The 18,005-nt window shown below is 38.2% G+C and overlaps 1 protein-coding gene across 1 annotated transcript; it reads right to left on the bottom strand.

Annotated features, from left to right (window-relative positions):
• Nucleotides 1-1,158: 1,158 nt before the first annotated feature.
• prkaa1 (protein kinase, AMP-activated, alpha 1 catalytic subunit) lies at nt 1,159-15,577 on the bottom strand. Its single transcript, XM_085464127.1, has 9 exons — nt 15,226-15,577; nt 13,262-13,403; nt 11,559-11,652; nt 11,119-11,263; nt 7,406-7,493; nt 7,034-7,258; nt 6,329-6,842; nt 6,015-6,141; nt 1,159-2,370 (listed from the first exon to the last, which is right to left on the bottom strand). The coding sequence occupies exons 1-9, from the start codon at nt 15,320-15,322 to the stop codon at nt 2,087-2,089; spliced, it is 1,716 nt and encodes a 571-aa protein (XP_085320253.1). The 5' UTR covers nt 15,323-15,577; the 3' UTR covers nt 1,159-2,086.
• Nucleotides 15,578-18,005: the final 2,428 nt, after the last annotated feature.

An 18,005-nucleotide genomic window follows, 5' to 3' on the forward strand; every position in this document is an offset into this window, starting at 1 on the left:
TTTGTCTGTGAGACATGAAGGTCAAATGTGGATATGAACAAAAGATGCAAGTTGGTCACAATTATCGTCACTCCTGAATTATCTCTGAAAAGTAAAATGCTCATACAACAGATAGTTCAGATTGCTGACATTTGCTAATAAACATGTCAGATAATAAGATTCTGACTTTACAGCAAGGGCATACAAATACTTTAATTCAAATAAGAACCACCCCCAAATTATCTTAAAAGTTTGATATAACTTGATCCTGTTGACATCGTTTTAAAGATGGCAGTAGTTACTGATGTCTATAAAAAGATGACAATCAGATCTTTTAGGTTTTTGCAGTTAGAATTTTTTCCCTTTTTGGTAATGCAAAGCACCTAGAAAAATGAATAAACCAACCATAAAGAAAGTGTAATTAGATTTTAATCCTCAAAACCGCAAAAACAGCACCAAGAATTCTGACCGGCACAATTTCCAACTTTTACTGACATAAAACTGATAAACAGTACTGATAATGATAAGGCAGCCAAACAGGCATAACTTAAAACTTTAAGACCACGGAGAGGCAATGGATAATGAGATACATCACACTTATAATCAAAGACATATCCAACTCTACTTTGTGAGCCTGCAAGTTACCAGAAGTGCGATCTACCTCCCCGATCTATGTCATTCAAAGCTCATAAGTCTGTTTCAGGTTTAAAAACATAAAACCTTTAACAAGGTCAAATTTCAAGGGAATGTACAGGAAATTAAAACATGTCCAAAAATGACATTGTGGATGTATTCACTTACCAACAGACATTGTCCACGCGCTGCATGTAATTGCTACTACTCACTGAGCCCTGAGGCCTATTCATGTGTGATGGCATTTACAAAACAAATGTAGGCAAAAGGCATTTCACTTAGTAATCATACTGAAATCGTATTCATTAATCTAAAACAAAAACACTAAAGAAATAAGAGAAAATAAGTAAAAATCAACTTGTCATTCTAATGCGACATGGAAAGTTATAGTTCTAGATTTTGACTGTCGTGGGAAAAAGCTGTCTAAAGTTAAATACAAAGACAATCGTGTATCAGAATAACTGATTGAATGAAATAAAATTCATTATGATTACAAGCCAGACTGTTAAAAAAAAAAAAAAAAAAAAAAGATATAATATATATATATATATCATCCAGCAATAGATCTTATTGCAAGAAAGAAAGAAAGAAAGAAAAAATCAATTTCCTTTACAACCAACACTCCACCTACTTAATGCACTGATAAATATGTTTACGTCTTTATATATAAAAAGGTGGCGACAGACAAATTCAAAAACACATTTTTACAACAGGACAAAACCATGAAATTTAGTCTGACAATTTCTTAAAAAGAATTAAAAAATAATAATAATAATAACCCAACATAAATTTGATGAACGCATTCTTTAGTCCCTGACGCAAGACAGAAATACAGGAGTCACAGAACTTCTTCAGACTCCAATGAATGTGATGGGTTTGCCCACCCTAGTTATATATAACGCTTCGGAACATGTGCACCAATTCTCAGATCCCTACTGAAAAGAACCAAAAAAAAAAAAACCCCAAAAAAAACAAAACAAAAAAAACAACAGCAGCAGGAAATAAAAGAAACTTGTGCAAAAGTGCTTCCTGCATCCCGTGACTGCCACCCAAACCCCCAACCTCCATGTGTGGCTTCCTTTTGTACAGGTAAGAATGTGATTTTGCTCTCTGTACTGAAAAGCAGTGCTCACCTGACTACAGTACAGAAAATTCAGTGTAATCACTTGCGCATATGTGTAGTTTGGATGTAGACGCTTGCTATTAAGTTGTTCAGGAAATTGTAAAACCCTCGTTCCCAAATGTTCTGTCCTAGCTAATTAATCAGCTAGTCATTTGTCTTTCCCCCAGTAACCCTTTGCATCCCCAGTCAGCTCAGTATACATCCCTTCAGCTTAGGGAACACCAACCTGCATCAGTGCCATGGAACAATCACTTCATCCTCAGCCGGGATGAACTGAGCCACGATTCAGTTGCATGCTTATTGCTATAAAGACACTCAGAGGGAGAAAAAGGCTAGCGATTGTTTTGCGAGCTATCGTGCAAGTAGTTTAATAAGATTTGCACACATCTCAAAGAACTCGATGGTGTGGCTTCCTGGTCGAGGGACAGATGCATTGTCCCCGCCTCCTGTGGAATCGATGGATGAGGTCAACGATGACGTCAAAGAGCCTTCTCCAGTCTTGGTGGGGTGCACGGTACTAGGTGTACCTGGAAGTTCTGCTCCATCTACATCGTTCTTAATAGCGGTCCGGTAGTTGCCCACAGAGCCAGAGCGCAGAGGGGTAGCACTTCCAGATTTTGTCTCCAACATATCATCTGAACAATAAGACAAACTGATTTTCAAACACAAGAAGTTCAATGGGTATCACTAGGGTATCTACAAGTCTTGGAAAATACTCAATTCAATTCCTGCCACAGAGACACTGCTGTAAACAGTGAAATTAATCACTAGTTTATACTTAGTCGATTGTTTAGGTTAGGGATAAAGTGTAAGATTTTTGTAGTCAAAAATAAAGATTATTTTCTTCCTTTTAACCTAATAAACTGTAATATAGATATTGCACTGCGGACACCCAGATCATCCTGACACCCAGAGTTTGAACAATTTTGGGTTCAGTTCATGAAATATGCACAAGCCAAAGCAGCGTTCACCATTTCCTCTCAAAGCAGCTGTGGCTACACAGTCCATGGCTCTAACACCCACATACATCTCTGTTCACTGACTTCTTCTTAGCCACCATTTACTGAGATAAAAAGCCTTTGGTTCATGAGGGGTTGACCAGTAAACAAATTTTAATATAAGCTATTCGGCTTTCTAAAATGAACATATTCTAAATGCAGCTATATTTGCCGGTGCATGACCTGCCTCCTATGAATGTGGTTATGCATTTTGTTAGTACCAGTTTTAATGCTGGAAACAGACTGCATACAACTGTATTTTAATTTTCTCGATCAAAATACTGCTGACCGTGATATATTTATGAGATTACTGCAGTCCCAATGTCCACTTTGCTTGGTCAAATTATTATAATCTGGGGTGTTAGACACACACTTGCAGTGACAGGAGGTGTCAAACAGTCAAGGTCTTGAGCCAGCCCTCATTTCTTTATAATTTGCCAGGAAAAATAGCTGGAACTATTTGTTTATCTCTTGAGCTCGGTCCCTTTTCTGTGATTGAATGAGTCACAGGTTAGTGTTAAATGGCTTAACAAACAAAATGTTAAGGCTACGTCCACACGTATTTTTGAAAACGCAGATTTTTCTATGCGTTTGCACCTTTCGTCCACACGTAAACGGCGTTTTTGGTCACTGAAAACTGAGATTTTTTAAAAACTCCGGCCAGGGTGGATATTTTTGCGCCACGTTATTGTTTCGGTGAAATGAATTTCTACAATACTGTTAATTGTACTCTCTGCAGTGTTTAAATGCTTACATATACACACAGTTACTGTCCCTCCACACATACGACTCGGTTCTGCTTCTATGCCCCAGCTTTGTTTACTTCTAGACTTCTGATTGGCCAACATTTCTGCACGGTTAGGAATCTAGCGCCACCTGCTGCTTTGGCATGTTCATAGCAGCGTTTTCCTTCATTTCTGCCTTTATGTGTGGACGGGATTATTTTTGAAAACGAAAACGGTAAATCTCAGTTTTCAAAAATACCCGTGTACGTGTGGACGTAGCCTAAGACAGAGGGATTGGACTTCAAATGAGTAAAAAAGTAGCCAATGTCCAAAGAAAAACCCTCAGAAATCCTGGAGAACTATTGCTCAAGACCCCTTACACAAAAAAGCTCTCGCTGCTTGGAAGCAAAATATAAAGAAATGAGGCAAGTGCTGTATATATAGGTGAAAATCTTTCTTGTAATCCACATTCACACATCCCTTTCCTTCCCATGCAGTGTCAGAGGATGCATCCAACTTTCCTGATCTGGTGCCCGATTTGTGCCCAATTTGGTTGTGCCTGAACTGCTGCTGCTACAGCAGTCCTATTATGAACTTGCTAACAGCATTAGCACCCAGGTTCCCAACAGGAGGCAGGACTGTTGCACTGATACAGCTGCTGATGGCTTATACTTTTTACAACTTCTCTCATAGTCCTCCATGTTGTCCACCAGATGGACATTTAACAATGCCGAATCTTGCTTGATCAAACCATTTAATATGTATTAATATGTTTGCAGTCTCTCAAACTTAGTTCCCAGATAATTTTGTTAAGACCTGCAACAAATATTACTGCAGGTAAATGATTAATTTAAGAAATGCTGCTAAACTATCACGCAAATAGTTTAAAACCTAAATTAAGCTAAGCTATAAATCCATGCGATTAATTATGTGTAGTTATAGACAAATGTTAACAATCAGCATAATATTTTCTATATTTCTGAGTCATCAGGTATAAGTTCAGATAAACACAAGCTTAATGATGGACTTTGCTGTAGCCCAAAGCCAAAGCTTCACATACTTTAAATGGAAAGCCTGTGATGTATCAGAAGCACACAACAGCTCTTCAATCTCATGTTTTCCTTTGAGGTAATGCCAAACACCTACACAGACTTCCCAAACCATCATCCATGAGTTAATCATTTATAAATTCCACACTGAGGCAGCATACTAGAGGACAAAATCCAGATAAACACCGAAGATACAGAGAACTGAGTAAAGGGCTTACCTGAAGATCTAGGTTAACTGGTCAAATGTTGCAAAACTGAGTGTAAGTTGTATGAGACTAGTTTTAAAAATTAAATATATTACAATATACAAGCAATCAAAACTTGATCCATCGGTAAATTACAACACATGCTGTACTGCTGCCATTGAGCTTCATGAGTCAAATAATGCCCAAACACTGATGTGTTATTACTGCCCTTTAACACAATTTCCTCATTTCCTCATGTTTGCATTTGTATGCTGGTGTGCAATGTTCCCTCTAAGCTGCGCACGTGCGCAATTGCGCACTGCTGGCAAGGTCTCTGCAGGTATCAGGCTGTTGTTCTCCTTTATCTCATAGTGGACAGAAATTATTTTTTCGAGTGGCACAAATAATTTGTGTGGCATCAGATTTGATGCAGAACAGCTGATTGTTCTGTCAATAGTTTGAAATGTTTCTTTTAAAAAAACGCCTTGGCTGCATTAAAAAAAAAAAAAAAAAAAGCTACAAAAAACGTTGTTGTTTGCATAACTCAGTCATTTTTTTGAAGAACTATATAATTAATTGCCCAACATTGGTCATTATATACTATATTTTGCAGGCAGAGAGTTACAGGACTCTCTCCCAGACCACAGATTCATACTCATAAGTCAGAGCTTTATAAAAAAAAAAAACAAAAAAAAAAAAAACAAAAAAAAAAAAACACATCTGCTGTCGCTCACAGTGGTCCAAGGGATCGCTCAGGGAGTTTGTGTGTTCGCTCAGACACGTGAAAAATTAGAGGGAACATTGCTGGTGTGTCTGCCATCATAATTGAAACCGAGCAGTTCATGGAACTAATAAATCTCGAACAACAGTTACTTTTATTGAAACACAGGAAGATAAGGGGAATTCACAACTGACCTTGAGTTTATGCACGTATCGCCAGAGGTAATAAAATGAGACACAAAGGCATCTACACTGGCAGAATATTAGCCTGTAATTACATTCTATTACATCTTGTTTCCCTGTGGTATAATCCATGTGCTAATCAATAAACAGATATTGACATCTGCGTCATATGTAGTTACATTTCTGGGAATGTGCGGGTCAGGCTATGACACAGATTTAATGGTGCACTTTGAATCATCACAAATAACGGCCTCGTGTATGATCTTTCATGTGTTTTATTCTCTAATATTTGAGCCATACACAGGTTAGCTATGTAACCTTATCAGTGTATCCTGCCGGGTGCTTATGCAAATGAGTGGTGATCTAAATGCAGACTGTTTCCTCACCTACTGCTACAGACTAGTGAAGGTGAAACTTACCATCTATGCTACGGAAGTCAAGGAGGTAGGTTCTGCTGTCCACTGTGTACAGTTGAAGGCTCATCTTGGCAAGCATCCCAGTAACAGGATTCTTCCTTCTCACACGCAGATAGTATGGATTCACAACCTAGAAAATTATTGAAAGGAAGGATAATGTGTCTTTGTGATGCTTTAAAAAGTACACCTGGAGCTTATTAAACTTTTAATACAATCCAACTTCAATAACTAACTGTGAGATTACATTTTACTACATTTTTTTTTAAATTGTAAATATTAAGCCTTTCCTCCTATATCTTGTCCCTCTTCTTCCTTACCTTCCACTCATAGTCCAGCTGTTTCATTGCACGGCACACCTCGGTCATGATATCATTTGGTCTACTTTGACTGCGTATACCCAGGTGCCACTTGGCTCTCCTAACACCCTGGTGCTTGGACTTCTGAGGGTTCAGTTCATCCAGTGTGTGACGGATACTCCTGGGAGGAGTCTCCGCCACGAGAAAAGGTACACGCTCAGGGTGAGGCTTCACTATCGCTGCACCTGATGAAGTCAGGTGTTGGTCATCTAGAAAAGAGTCAGGAGGGCTAGATGCCAAGTAGAAATCCTTGGCTTCGCTCATGATGCGACGATTGTCAATGATGAGATGGTAGGCAACAGCCAATGGATCCTGATGGTTGCGACTGTATATGCAGGCAAGGACCTCCTCCTCTGTGCACTCAAACTTCTCGCAAACCTCCTTCAGGGCCTCGTCATCGATCATGTTGTTGCTGTAGGAGGGGTCCTCAGGGAACAAGTACTTTGGCAGATCTTTTTTGAACCACTCGTCCTCTCTGTGGCGAAGAATCATTTTGGTAGTTAAAAGATCATGAATGAAAACAGCACCAACAGAACTAATGTTCTACGCAGACAGTCCCTTGCCATCATGAAATAATGTGATTTACAATCTAGACAACCAAAAACAAACAAAAACAAAACAAAGCCTATAGGATTTTTGACTTTGTAAATACTCCGCCAGGCTTACCGGATCTCTTTGATGGTGGCTCTTTTCATCGGGTCCACCTGCAACATGTGTTTCAGTAAGCTTATTACTGCAGGGTTCAGATACTGTGGGGTGAAGAAGATCCCATCACAGATCTTCTTAAAAAGTGTTGGCACATGATCATCATCAAAGGGAAGTGTTCCACACAACAAGGCGTAGAGAATCACCCCACTACTCCAAATATCCACCTCTGGTCCAGCATATAACCTGAGGAGGCGTAAAAAGAAAGAATCACAAAATCTATTTTTAACTAGGCTGTGTTTTTGAGTTGTGTTTCTGTCTCACTTCGAAATGTAAGTAAAGTATCATTAGAAGAAAAGAAAAAACCAAACAGAATTTAAAATAAGCCATTACCTTCCTGAGATGACCTCAGGAGCAGCATAGTTTGGAGAACCACAACTTGTTCTGAGGAACTCTCCATCTGACATCATGTTTGACAAACCTGCAAAAGATTTTAACTATTATATAATATGCACACTTTTCAAAACACAACAACTTCAATTATTTACCTCACATAAACATTTAATGTTTTTAATGCAGTTTCAAACTATTCTAGTTTGGTTTTAGCTTAAAGTGCTTTATTAAGTATATAACTAACGTGAAAAATACTAAAGCAGTAATGTTTCGTTTTCTGTCGGCCCCCCAAAAAAGCTGCTTTATAATTAGCTGTACCATTTTTTTAAGATTCTCCACTTACTGCAGTTCATCCTCTCAGCAAGGAGACAATGTCTTTTTCACTGGTAGCAATGGTGAACATGATTCATGAATTAACAGAAGAGTGACAAAAATACTTTACTAAAGATTCAAAATAATTTGGAATAACTGCAGGTTAAATAACAACCAATGCACACTAGAATAGTTTAATATTATCAAAGTCTTTAATGTAGTTCTGTATATTTGCTTAGCCAAATTTAAGGAATGTATGAAGGATTTTCTGAAACATATTTTATGTTTCTGGCACACTACTGCCAGAAATGATTGATCGTTGAAATAACAAACTGTTATTAGAATGTGTTTTCATGCTCGCACTAAACAACCCTGGAATCTGCTCATGGATTATGAACCTATGTGGTAAAAGCTCACACTAAAAACCCATCAAAATACCAAATGTAGTCAGATTTGGAGGACAATTTTTTGAAATTCTGTTTCAAATCTGGAGGTTTTGTAAAAATCTTTTGAGAAAGTAACTTGTAATCAAGTTGTGAAATACTAGTTAATATATGATTTGTCTGCCTTTCAAGTTAACGACTCTACAGAATCGGCATTTTTAACGGTGGTAAATGATCTGTTACTTGTGTTGGACTGACTCAATCTCTGTTCTCTTGTTATTAGACCTTAGCGCTGTGGTTGAAACAGTGGACCACAAAATACTTAAGAACAGGCTTATGAAACACTATGTCATCTCAGGTGTGTCAACAGTTGAGACCATACTTTCCAGAAAGATCTCAATATATGCTTTAAATTATTTTCTGTGTCGTGCACTATTAAGTATGAAGTCTACATGCAATGATCGGGGAACATTCTTAATTTCATTGTACCTGTGATAATGACAATAAAGTTTCTGATCTGATTGATCTGATTACAAGGGTCAGTCCCTGGCCCACTTTTATTTTCAATAATATGCAGCACCAGTGGGTTAAACTCAGCTAAAACTGAGATGTCAGTGACTGGAATGGCAAGAGTGAGTCATAAGTATGACCAGTTGTCTTTGTGTTTTGATGACTGTGTGATCCACTGAGGATTTGGTAAGAATCTTGTTGTTTTTTGATCAGAGCCTTTAATTTGCCTTTTAATTTGGTGAGAAAAATGGCTACAATCAGACATATGATGGCGCTCAAGGACGCCAAGGTTCTAGTTCATGTCTTTGTGACATCTTGCATCATAGCAATGCTTTACTGTGAGGTTTGCCCAAGAAAATCTTTAGAGGTCTGCAGTTGGTTCATATTGCAGCACCATGGATTTTGTACTGCTGCAGTCTTATAAAATATTAACTAGCAGAGCACCAAGCTACCCGAGTGATCTCGTGAGACCATATGTACCTATAGGTCCCCTACACTCTCAGGGGAGTGGTGTCCTGAAGGTCCCAAAGGTTAAGAAAACAACATATTTTTATATCATGCCCTAACATTATGGAAAAGCCTTCTGTCTGACATTAGACTGTCAAGTTCAACTGACACCTGTTTTCTATTGTATGTAGTTCTTGGGGTATTATTGTCTTTTTGTTTATTTATGCTTCAGTTATGGATTATGGTGTTTTAATTATTTATTACTGTGTTTGCTTTTAGCTTTGTTTATTCTTGGCTTTGGAAAGGACTTTTTATGAAAGTGCTCTAAACATTATCATTACTATTAGGGCTGTGCGATATGACACAAAATCTCATATCCCGATATAAGACATCTATCGTCCGAAACGATATAAAAATCACAAAAATGTAAATTCTTTTTGTAAATTCTGTGAATCTCGGGCAGCTCGACTTGCGTGAAGTGTTTCCAACTGAGCGTCATGTAGCTGGAGTCGAGTGTTTTAACCAATGCATGAAACGATACATTTTTTAGACATAAGTTGTAACGGCTGCAGTTTTCTTTGTGAGTATTTATTACACGGCGTGGTGCAGGGAAAAGCCTGCTCTAACCTTTGAGTCTAAGGTTTACTTTTTAGCATCTGACGGCTAGAGCTGGGCTATATCATACCGTTCACGATAATACCGGTGTAATGTTGGGCAACGATAGGAAAATGAAATATCGCGATAGAATATGGGTAAAACGCACATGCGCAGTGCCTTTGTTTACATACACACATAGCGGCGACGCAGAATGAGAAGAGCGAAAGCGGATCGTTAAATGAAATAGATGAACCAGAACTGGTTTGTAAAAATGCTGCAACTTCAGTGGTGTGGAACTGGTTTAGCTTTCGTCCGTCAGATACACAACAAAGGACTATTTTTGGTAGCGCATGCTAGCGGGCCGTCGTTATTACCATGTTGTTTTGGAAAATACGGCACACTTAAAATCAATCCTTTGATTTTTCTGAAAATCGACAGTGCCCCTTATAATCCCGTGTGCCTTATGTATGAATTCTGGTTGTGTTTACTGACCTCAAAACGATTTTATTTGGTAGACTGTGCTGGAAAAATCTGTCAAATGCTTTAGTACAACTTTGCTAAGCTACGAAGCCGCACCGCTTGATGGATTGTTGGAGCATTATGGCTATCGTAGGCAGGAGCCTCGCGGAGTGATACGTACTGTGCTTCAACATAATATTACCGTACTGTGGTGTATAACCTCTTTTTTTAGTTTTGTGGATATTATATACGGTTATGCCGGCCAGTTTCCACTGGAAATGCCTTTTGGTTAAACTGTCAGAAAGGAATTTGCATTTGCACTGTTAAATTTTTATATAACTTTAATGCGCATTTAAAAAAAAACAAAAAACAGCTGCTTGTTTAAGAGAAAATACATTGATGTTTTTTGGGGGGTTTTTGCACTAATAAAGTTGAGGAGTTGTAAAGTATTTTGTCTGGTGTCAATTATATCGTCAGTTATATCGTTATTGCAAATTTTCAAATTTATATCGTGATAAATATTTTTGGTCATATCGCCCTGCTCTACTGACGGCTCTTTTTTGCTTCTCATCCGAAAATACTCTGCATACTCTTTCACGTGATTCAGTTTATTTTGAAAAGTCTCAACAGGATCTTGAGCTTTATTGTGAAAAGTTTGTGGTTTTACCGTCATTGTTGCTAAAGACAATGCATAAATACAGGCGCTTGTCCATCCGTAGTGTAGTTATATTGAATATAAGAGAAAGAGAGAACTTTAAGAAATTAATATAGCCACTACAGTGACCATCAAAACGATGAAAAAAATATTGCCGTAAACAGTTTATTTTGCGACACCACGAAACAAACGATAGCGTAAAATTAAACGATAGCCGTTTTTATATCGTCAGCCGATATATATTCTTATATCGAACAGCCCTAATTACTATTACTAATGTGTGTATAATTAACAAACTAAAACAGTGGTTCCTGCTGAGACTTCTCGATTCAAGTCCAAGAACTACTCACCAAAGTCTGCAATCTTAGCATTCATATGCGCATCAAGCAGCACATTTTCTGGCTTAAGGTCTCGATGTACCACCATGTGTCTGTGGCAGTAGTCTACTGCTGAAATGATCTGCTGGAACAGTCGTCGACTCTCCTTTTCATCCAACTGTCAAAGCAGAAATTATTCATTAGGTGTGATCTTTCCTTCCTCAGTCAGAACATCACTGATGACTAAGCAGCACCTCATGTTGTGTTTTGAATATCTTTTTCAGCCTTCACAGTTTACAAAGTTCAAAGATTACTTTATCTCCACTGTAGTCTGATGATGACAAGTGTATGATACTTATCTGCGTTATCTTTATCTCACTAATGATAAACTACACAACATCTGTGCAACATGAAATGATTGAAAGGGTTAAAGAAGTTTGGAATCAATATACAAGTTTCCAGTCCTAAAGTACCTTTCCATTTTTGCAGATGTAGTCAAAGAGCTCTCCCCCTGAGACATACTCCATCACCATGAAGATATCTGTAGGGGTGCTGATAACCTGATACCTACAGTCAAAACACAAGTCATGTGGGTTATTAGGAGTTGGAAGGTATTATACAAGAAAACATTTAGACATGTCTGTTACCATTTAATAATTATTACAAAGAATAATCGGAATATGTGCTTAGTTTTGGACAGCTGACTCAAATTTTTAGTTTTAATGTTACTTTGCCAATGGTCTATTTTAGCCCATTTATGATTAATTTTAACAAAGTAATTTAATCAACCAGCAGCTCAGTTCAACCCACAGGAGATTGTTAACACATCTAATTTTTGGTTTCCTGTAACAAAGAAAAACAATTCCTCACAAACAGGAAGAAACTTAGTTGCCATGGAAGAAAATTGGTGTGCTCAGTATTGGAAAAAAAAGTGTATGAGAGCAGCACTTTGTGCAAATGTTGAATATTATAATATAATACAAAAACAATTGAGCATTTTTATGTTTCTGCTGCCAGACAGACAACAGACTGAGCTATGAGTTAGACTCCACTGCATACTTGCAGTCCATTAGTGGCATTCATCATACCTGCATCTATTTGCACTAAAATGCTGTGTAGCTCTCTTTGCACATAAGCCACATCTGTTGCTGTTTTACATAACCATTATCAAGCTGTAGAATCAAACCAGGAGAAATTCTTGATAGCAAGTCCCAGAAACCACATTGTGTGCAGCCTCTAAAGCTCAGATTTTACAAGTTTTAAATACAGACAACAACAACAAAAAATGCATTGACAATGTGACAGTGTTAAGATATTTTAAGAAAACATTCAGAGCTTTTGTAAATCCAATACACACACAACATACGCACTACCATGCTGGATAAAACCAAAGGCAATAATGTCTGCCATGCAGTTTGTAGCTCAGCAGATGTTAGAGATGTTCACTAACTGTGAATCTGATGTGTTGCAATTGCAGAAAACATCCCATCAATAAAAATGAAGCAGTATTATGTTACATTACTCGATCTGTTATTATCCCCGCTAGACAGACAATGTTATGTACTTTGCCCCAGTGGTCTGTGCACCCTGCCAAAGATGGAATCAGTCTCTCATACGTAGACACACAGACATAGCTTACATTTTTTAACATGGAACGGGTATTTCAGGCAATTATACCCCCCCCCCCCCCCCAGTCAGTTTAATGACCCTGTAACTGTGGCCTCAAGTCTGTGAACATTCCCTTACCAAACAGGAAGTCCCCTGACAACTGTCAAATAGTAAGTTTAGCTTAGAGCACCAGAACATTATGGCACAGTCAGCTCAGACTATGACGTTAAAAAATTACTCATTTGAAATGACACACTTATCTGTTTTAGCCTACCAGATGTTGACAATAATACCAGCAGAGCAAGCTACACAGCTACCCACAACAAAGGCAAAGCCAGTGCACTTTTGTACGTTAAAATGAAAGACCAACTGAGGGAATAACGAAACAGTCAATACTGCACAATAGGGAGAGGTCAGAAGAGAGAGTGGACTGAGTCAGACAGATACTGTCCTAGATGGATGCATTCTAAAACAACACTATAAAGGCCTGAAAATAGCTCAGTGGGTGGCATTAATGTGGTGGCAAGGGGATTATGGAGCAGCGAGCAGGGTGTAATCTAGGACTTACAGTTTAATTATGTGAGGGTGCCTGAAAAGCTTGAGGTTCTGGATCTCCCGGCGAATCTTTCCCACCACGTCCAAACTGCGGATCTTCTGCCTGTTCAAGATCTTCACTGCCACTTGATGCTTGGTCAGCTCATGTTGGCCCACTGAAGGATAGAAAGAGAGTGGATGGAGCATTTCTATTACAACCAAGGCCATATAAAATAGGGAATGGTGAAGTATTATGCAAAACAAGGCATCTTCACACAACTTAAGGAAAGGTGTAATTTGTTGTTTACACTATTAGGATAAAGGTTACCAGACATGCTACGAATCTTAGAGGTGAAACCTATTTTGGAAACAGAAGGCAGCATGGTGGATGAAGGACAGCAGCAATAGGACCAATATCCTGAAGTCAGTGTGAGGAATGGGAGATCTAAATCACCACCTCCTATCACAATTTTAAGAATATAAAAAAATAAAAACATTCAAATTAAAGAAAAAAAATGGAAGAAAGGGAAAAAAAGTATTTTGTTTTCAGTCAACCATATTCAATCACTCAAGCATATCAAAGCATAGCTTTGTCATTTGGTATTATGGAAAGACTGTAAAACAGTTCTCTTGTTTTTTGCTGAAACTGGCTGCCTACTGAGTGTGATAAATCTAATGCTGAAACAAAAGTCCTTCTAGAAGCAAATCTTGCCACGCACAATGTTGAAACAACTTCCAGCAACATTAGGGCACATACTTACTAAACATCAGTCAAAGCTAACCAAAACCTCTAACAAGTTTGCAAATTTTACTTCTATCTGCTGTGTCAGCATTCTCTCAAATATGTAAATTCAAGAGTCTTTGAACGCCACATCTCTACTTTATAAAGTCTCCAGCTGAAAGTTATATTTAAAAAAAAAAAAGAAAAAAATCCTAGCACATGCTAAATGATCTGTAAAGATGAGTGGGGATACACAGTCAATACATGAGCAAATAGGTCAAATACAGAGTCCTCATAACTGAAAGCGGTAAAAAGCCGCACAAGATACAAAAAGATAGCATCTCAATGGATGGTGGGAAGACAGCGCATTTGCCCATGGGAGTTAGCAAACAGCTGGTTTTGATTTACCAGCTGTGTCGGTAGTAATCAAGACCATAATCACACAGCACCAACTCTAACTCTTTTCCCTCAACATCAACAAATAGCTGAGAGCTGGGAGGTGACTCATTGGGAATTAACCGATCACACAGCTTGCGGTGGTTCCACTCCATTTCGATATATATTGTGGTTTCAGTGTTTCTACTGAACAGAACAGCCTGTAAGGTAAACAAAACGCACAGACACGATTACTTTTAAGAAATAAAACAGGTTTTTAGTCCATTGCGTGTTGATACAACTCAAGTTGTATATTGACTTAAGCTTCTAAGCGTTCAGCCCTGTGCACTGACAAAGTGGGCGTAGATTCAGCAGAGTTTGTCCAACTCTTTCCATCGAAATTTCAGAAATAACATTGAATGCTTGAAACAGGCAACAAATACGACTCGTGGGGAACGAAGTTGTGAATAAATGTAGTGCAGAGTTGGGTTTAAAGGCAAGAGAGAGGAAACCGTACTTTACCGATTAAAATGTACTCTTGCTTGCGGCAACATCAATGACGAGGGCTGACTTCCCGGTGTATGTCTCAACAAGCGCTTCGCTCGCTAGCACGCAACGCAACCGACGCTAAATGGCAAACTATGTGACCAGCTACAGCCCAATTTCATAAAACTTGCAGTGTCTTCTTTATCTTAGAAACTACAACGACATGCTCTAAAACCTGCGTTTTGTCACACACACAAAAAGTTCAGAAAATAACGCGACAACAAGTGTGTTGCCTCCCCAGCACTGCGACAAGTTAGCTTTCCTAGTATGCTAGCTTAGCAGCTAAGCTAAAAGCTCCCTCTCCCACCGTCTCGCAGCTGGCAGGATGCACAAACGCCTGAGACAGTTACACATACCTTTAACCTTCCCAAACGTCCCCACTCCGAGAGTGTCTCCGAGAATGTAATGTCCAATTTTAACTCTTCCTTCATGCTTCACTTTTTCCGTCGCCATCTTCCCGCAGTGGCCTTGCTGCGGGGTTAGCTAGCTGCGGTAGAGATGGACCGGACTCCGCTATGTGTTTCTCCACTCTAGCGGCTCCGCTCAACACTGAGGGTGGGAGGCGTCCCGGCTCCTGTGCGATTCGTCAAACTCGTCAACGACGTAACATGTTGCATTTAAATGCTCTCAATAAACTCCGAAATTGTTAATCTGGGTGAAGTTCATGTTGTAAACTTGTTTTGGCCGGAAATTCTACCGTATAGGCTAAATCAGGGCCAGGAAGTGAAAGGAGAGAAAATGTGCTTTAGGAATATATGAGATTGATAAATTATGATGTGCCCAATCAAATACTATGGAAACTCTGGATAAAGTCAGCAGTTTTCTGCCTATATAAAAAGGATTTCTGGCTGCTCTCTTACTGGGGCCCTATTTTTATCTGTCTAAATACAACATAAAAAAGATTTTAAAAACTGACAAAATACCATCAGGATTAAATACATTAGAAATACATTAATACAGTGAACTATGTTTCATAAGAAACCATTCTCATAATCGTCTCAAATATATTTCCCAAACCTTGTTAACTTCATAAAAAGTATATAAACAAAAGCTGCACTCCAGTCCAAACTATCCAAATTACAATAATGCCGCTTCAGCAAGGGCAAATTAAACAGGGTTATTGTATCCACAGATTTCTGTTGCCTGGTGACACAATCAGGTTTTGTGGGTTTATACTTAAGGCACACTGTACAAGTGAAGGAACATTTTAATGTAGATAGTGCACAGCACTGTTTGGAAGCAGAAAGCTCAATGTGGCGAATGAATCAGCAAACTCTGCTGAAATATGACTCCTGGTCCATAATTCATGCTGGAAAAATCACGTTGAAATGAGTCATAGCATGAAGATCAGTAAATATGGCTCGATTGTGTTGGAGTAAATATATAATGCACCATTCTTTCCCCTATACTATTCAGTTCTGCAACATGGCAAATCCAGTTCATAGTTGTGGTTTTAGGCTCTTGTTTATGAGGTGGATATATATTTTGCCATCATCCCACTCTGCAGTATTTGTTGCACTTATTGTTAACTGTTAAAAATATTGAAACCTTTCAAAGGTAAATATGGTAGATTACAAGAAGAAAGGACACTCAACTGTCTAGAAACAGAAAGATGTGCACAATATTCATGGGAACCAGATTTCACAACAATTGTAATTATTCATTTTATGGAGTAAAAAGTCTTTGAAATACTTGTTAAACTATGCTACATTTAATATGCAAACATATCCAGCAAGAGAGGAAAAAAGACAGTTTGACCTTGCTGTGTAGTCTGACTACAAAACTCCATAAACCTTGTAAAGAACCACTCCTACTGTATGTCAAGACCTGAAGCATGAAAAAGCCTTACAGACATGCAGAGAATTTCAATGAACTGGTCAGGAGGAGAAAAACTCCTCACTGACAGTAATGCATGACCACACGGATTATGGTTCTAAGGAGTGTCAGGACTCATGTTTAAAGCATGGGACAATGAACCTGAAAGATCTTAAAAATCTTTCACTGCCCTTTTTAAAAAATATATTATTATTTTTCTTAAGTACAAACTGAAAAATACAGGTTTTGTTCAGTCAGTGATTATTTAAAAAAAAAAAAAGAAAGGCTTGGTGAACAGTTACCATGACTCCCTTGAGAATTCTGGTAGGAATTAACAGTGAGTACCAAAAGTCCTGTCAGTGACACTTAGTGTATTTTTGCAAGTGTGAATGTTGTACTTTGTATGCAGTTTGAGTCTCAGTACGTAGGGATCTGGCTCACTGCAGTACACATAACAGGTATTTGATTGAGCTTCTTAGCACACAGAGAACTCAGTATACATCCCAGAAGTACTGCACTCAAGATACCCAAAATGATGATTTAAAGTAATTTGATTACATGTAAAAAAGAAAAAAAAAAGAAAGAAGAATTCAGTGTAATTTGGTTACATAATTACAAAGTAAAACATTATATTAAATGGATTATATTATATCTTTTTGATTGGTTCTTGCCATAACATGAATGTTAACAGTTGTGAAATAGGGCTATGTACCAACACAACACAACTGATGATCCCAACCCCATTAAGAAGGCAAGAAATCCCACAAATGAACCCAGAGAAGGCACACCTGTGAAGTGAAATCCAACTCAGGTGACTGCATCATGAAGCTCACTGAGAGAAGGCTAAGGGTTTGCAGTGCTGTCAACAAGTGATAACATATCATATGATATATATGATATATTATCACTTGAAGCTCACCAAAAATAAGTTTTTGAAGTTTTCTTTAAAAAAGTATTATCAAATATGTTATGGTGGCTGGTGTCAGCTATATAATCATGACAGCTATATACTACTGGTTGTCAGACACAAACAGCACTGTATCTGAGGGGCACTAAGAAGGGTAAACTGGCCACGTTTTGTTTGTTTGTTTTTTTTAACCGTACAAATCTTTGCATGTGTGTGTCATCACATGAAAGTATGTTCTTGAAGACACCAACTGCAGGAACAGTATTGTATTGTTAGTACAATATTGTATTATAATACAATATTGTTGTCAGTTTTGTATAAGTATTGCTTCATATTTTATTGCAGTATTTTTGTTTGTTTGCATCCACTAAGCAGGTCATGGGTTACAGTTAGAGCCTGACCCATATAAGATTT

Source organism: Copadichromis virginalis, linkage group LG7, assembly GCF_057382275.1.
Source record: "Copadichromis virginalis isolate Kocher_CV1m ecotype Utaka linkage group LG7, C_Virginalis_male_GT1.1, whole genome shotgun sequence".
NCBI classification, from domain to species: domain Eukaryota; kingdom Metazoa; phylum Chordata; class Actinopteri; order Cichliformes; family Cichlidae; genus Copadichromis; species Copadichromis virginalis.

Coding starts and splice junctions, on each gene's coding strand:
- prkaa1 (XM_085464127.1), bottom strand. CDS start 15,322: ATGGCGACGGAAAAAGTGAAGCATGAAGGAAGAGTTAAAATTGGACAT. Junction 11,653..13,261: donor CACCCTCACATAATTAAACT/GTAAGTCCTAGA, acceptor TTTTGACTGTAG/GTATCAGGTTATCAGCACCC. Junction 7,494..11,118: donor TGCTAAGATTGCAGACTTTG/GTGAGTAGTTCT, acceptor AATCTTTTGCAG/GTTTGTCAAACATGATGTCA.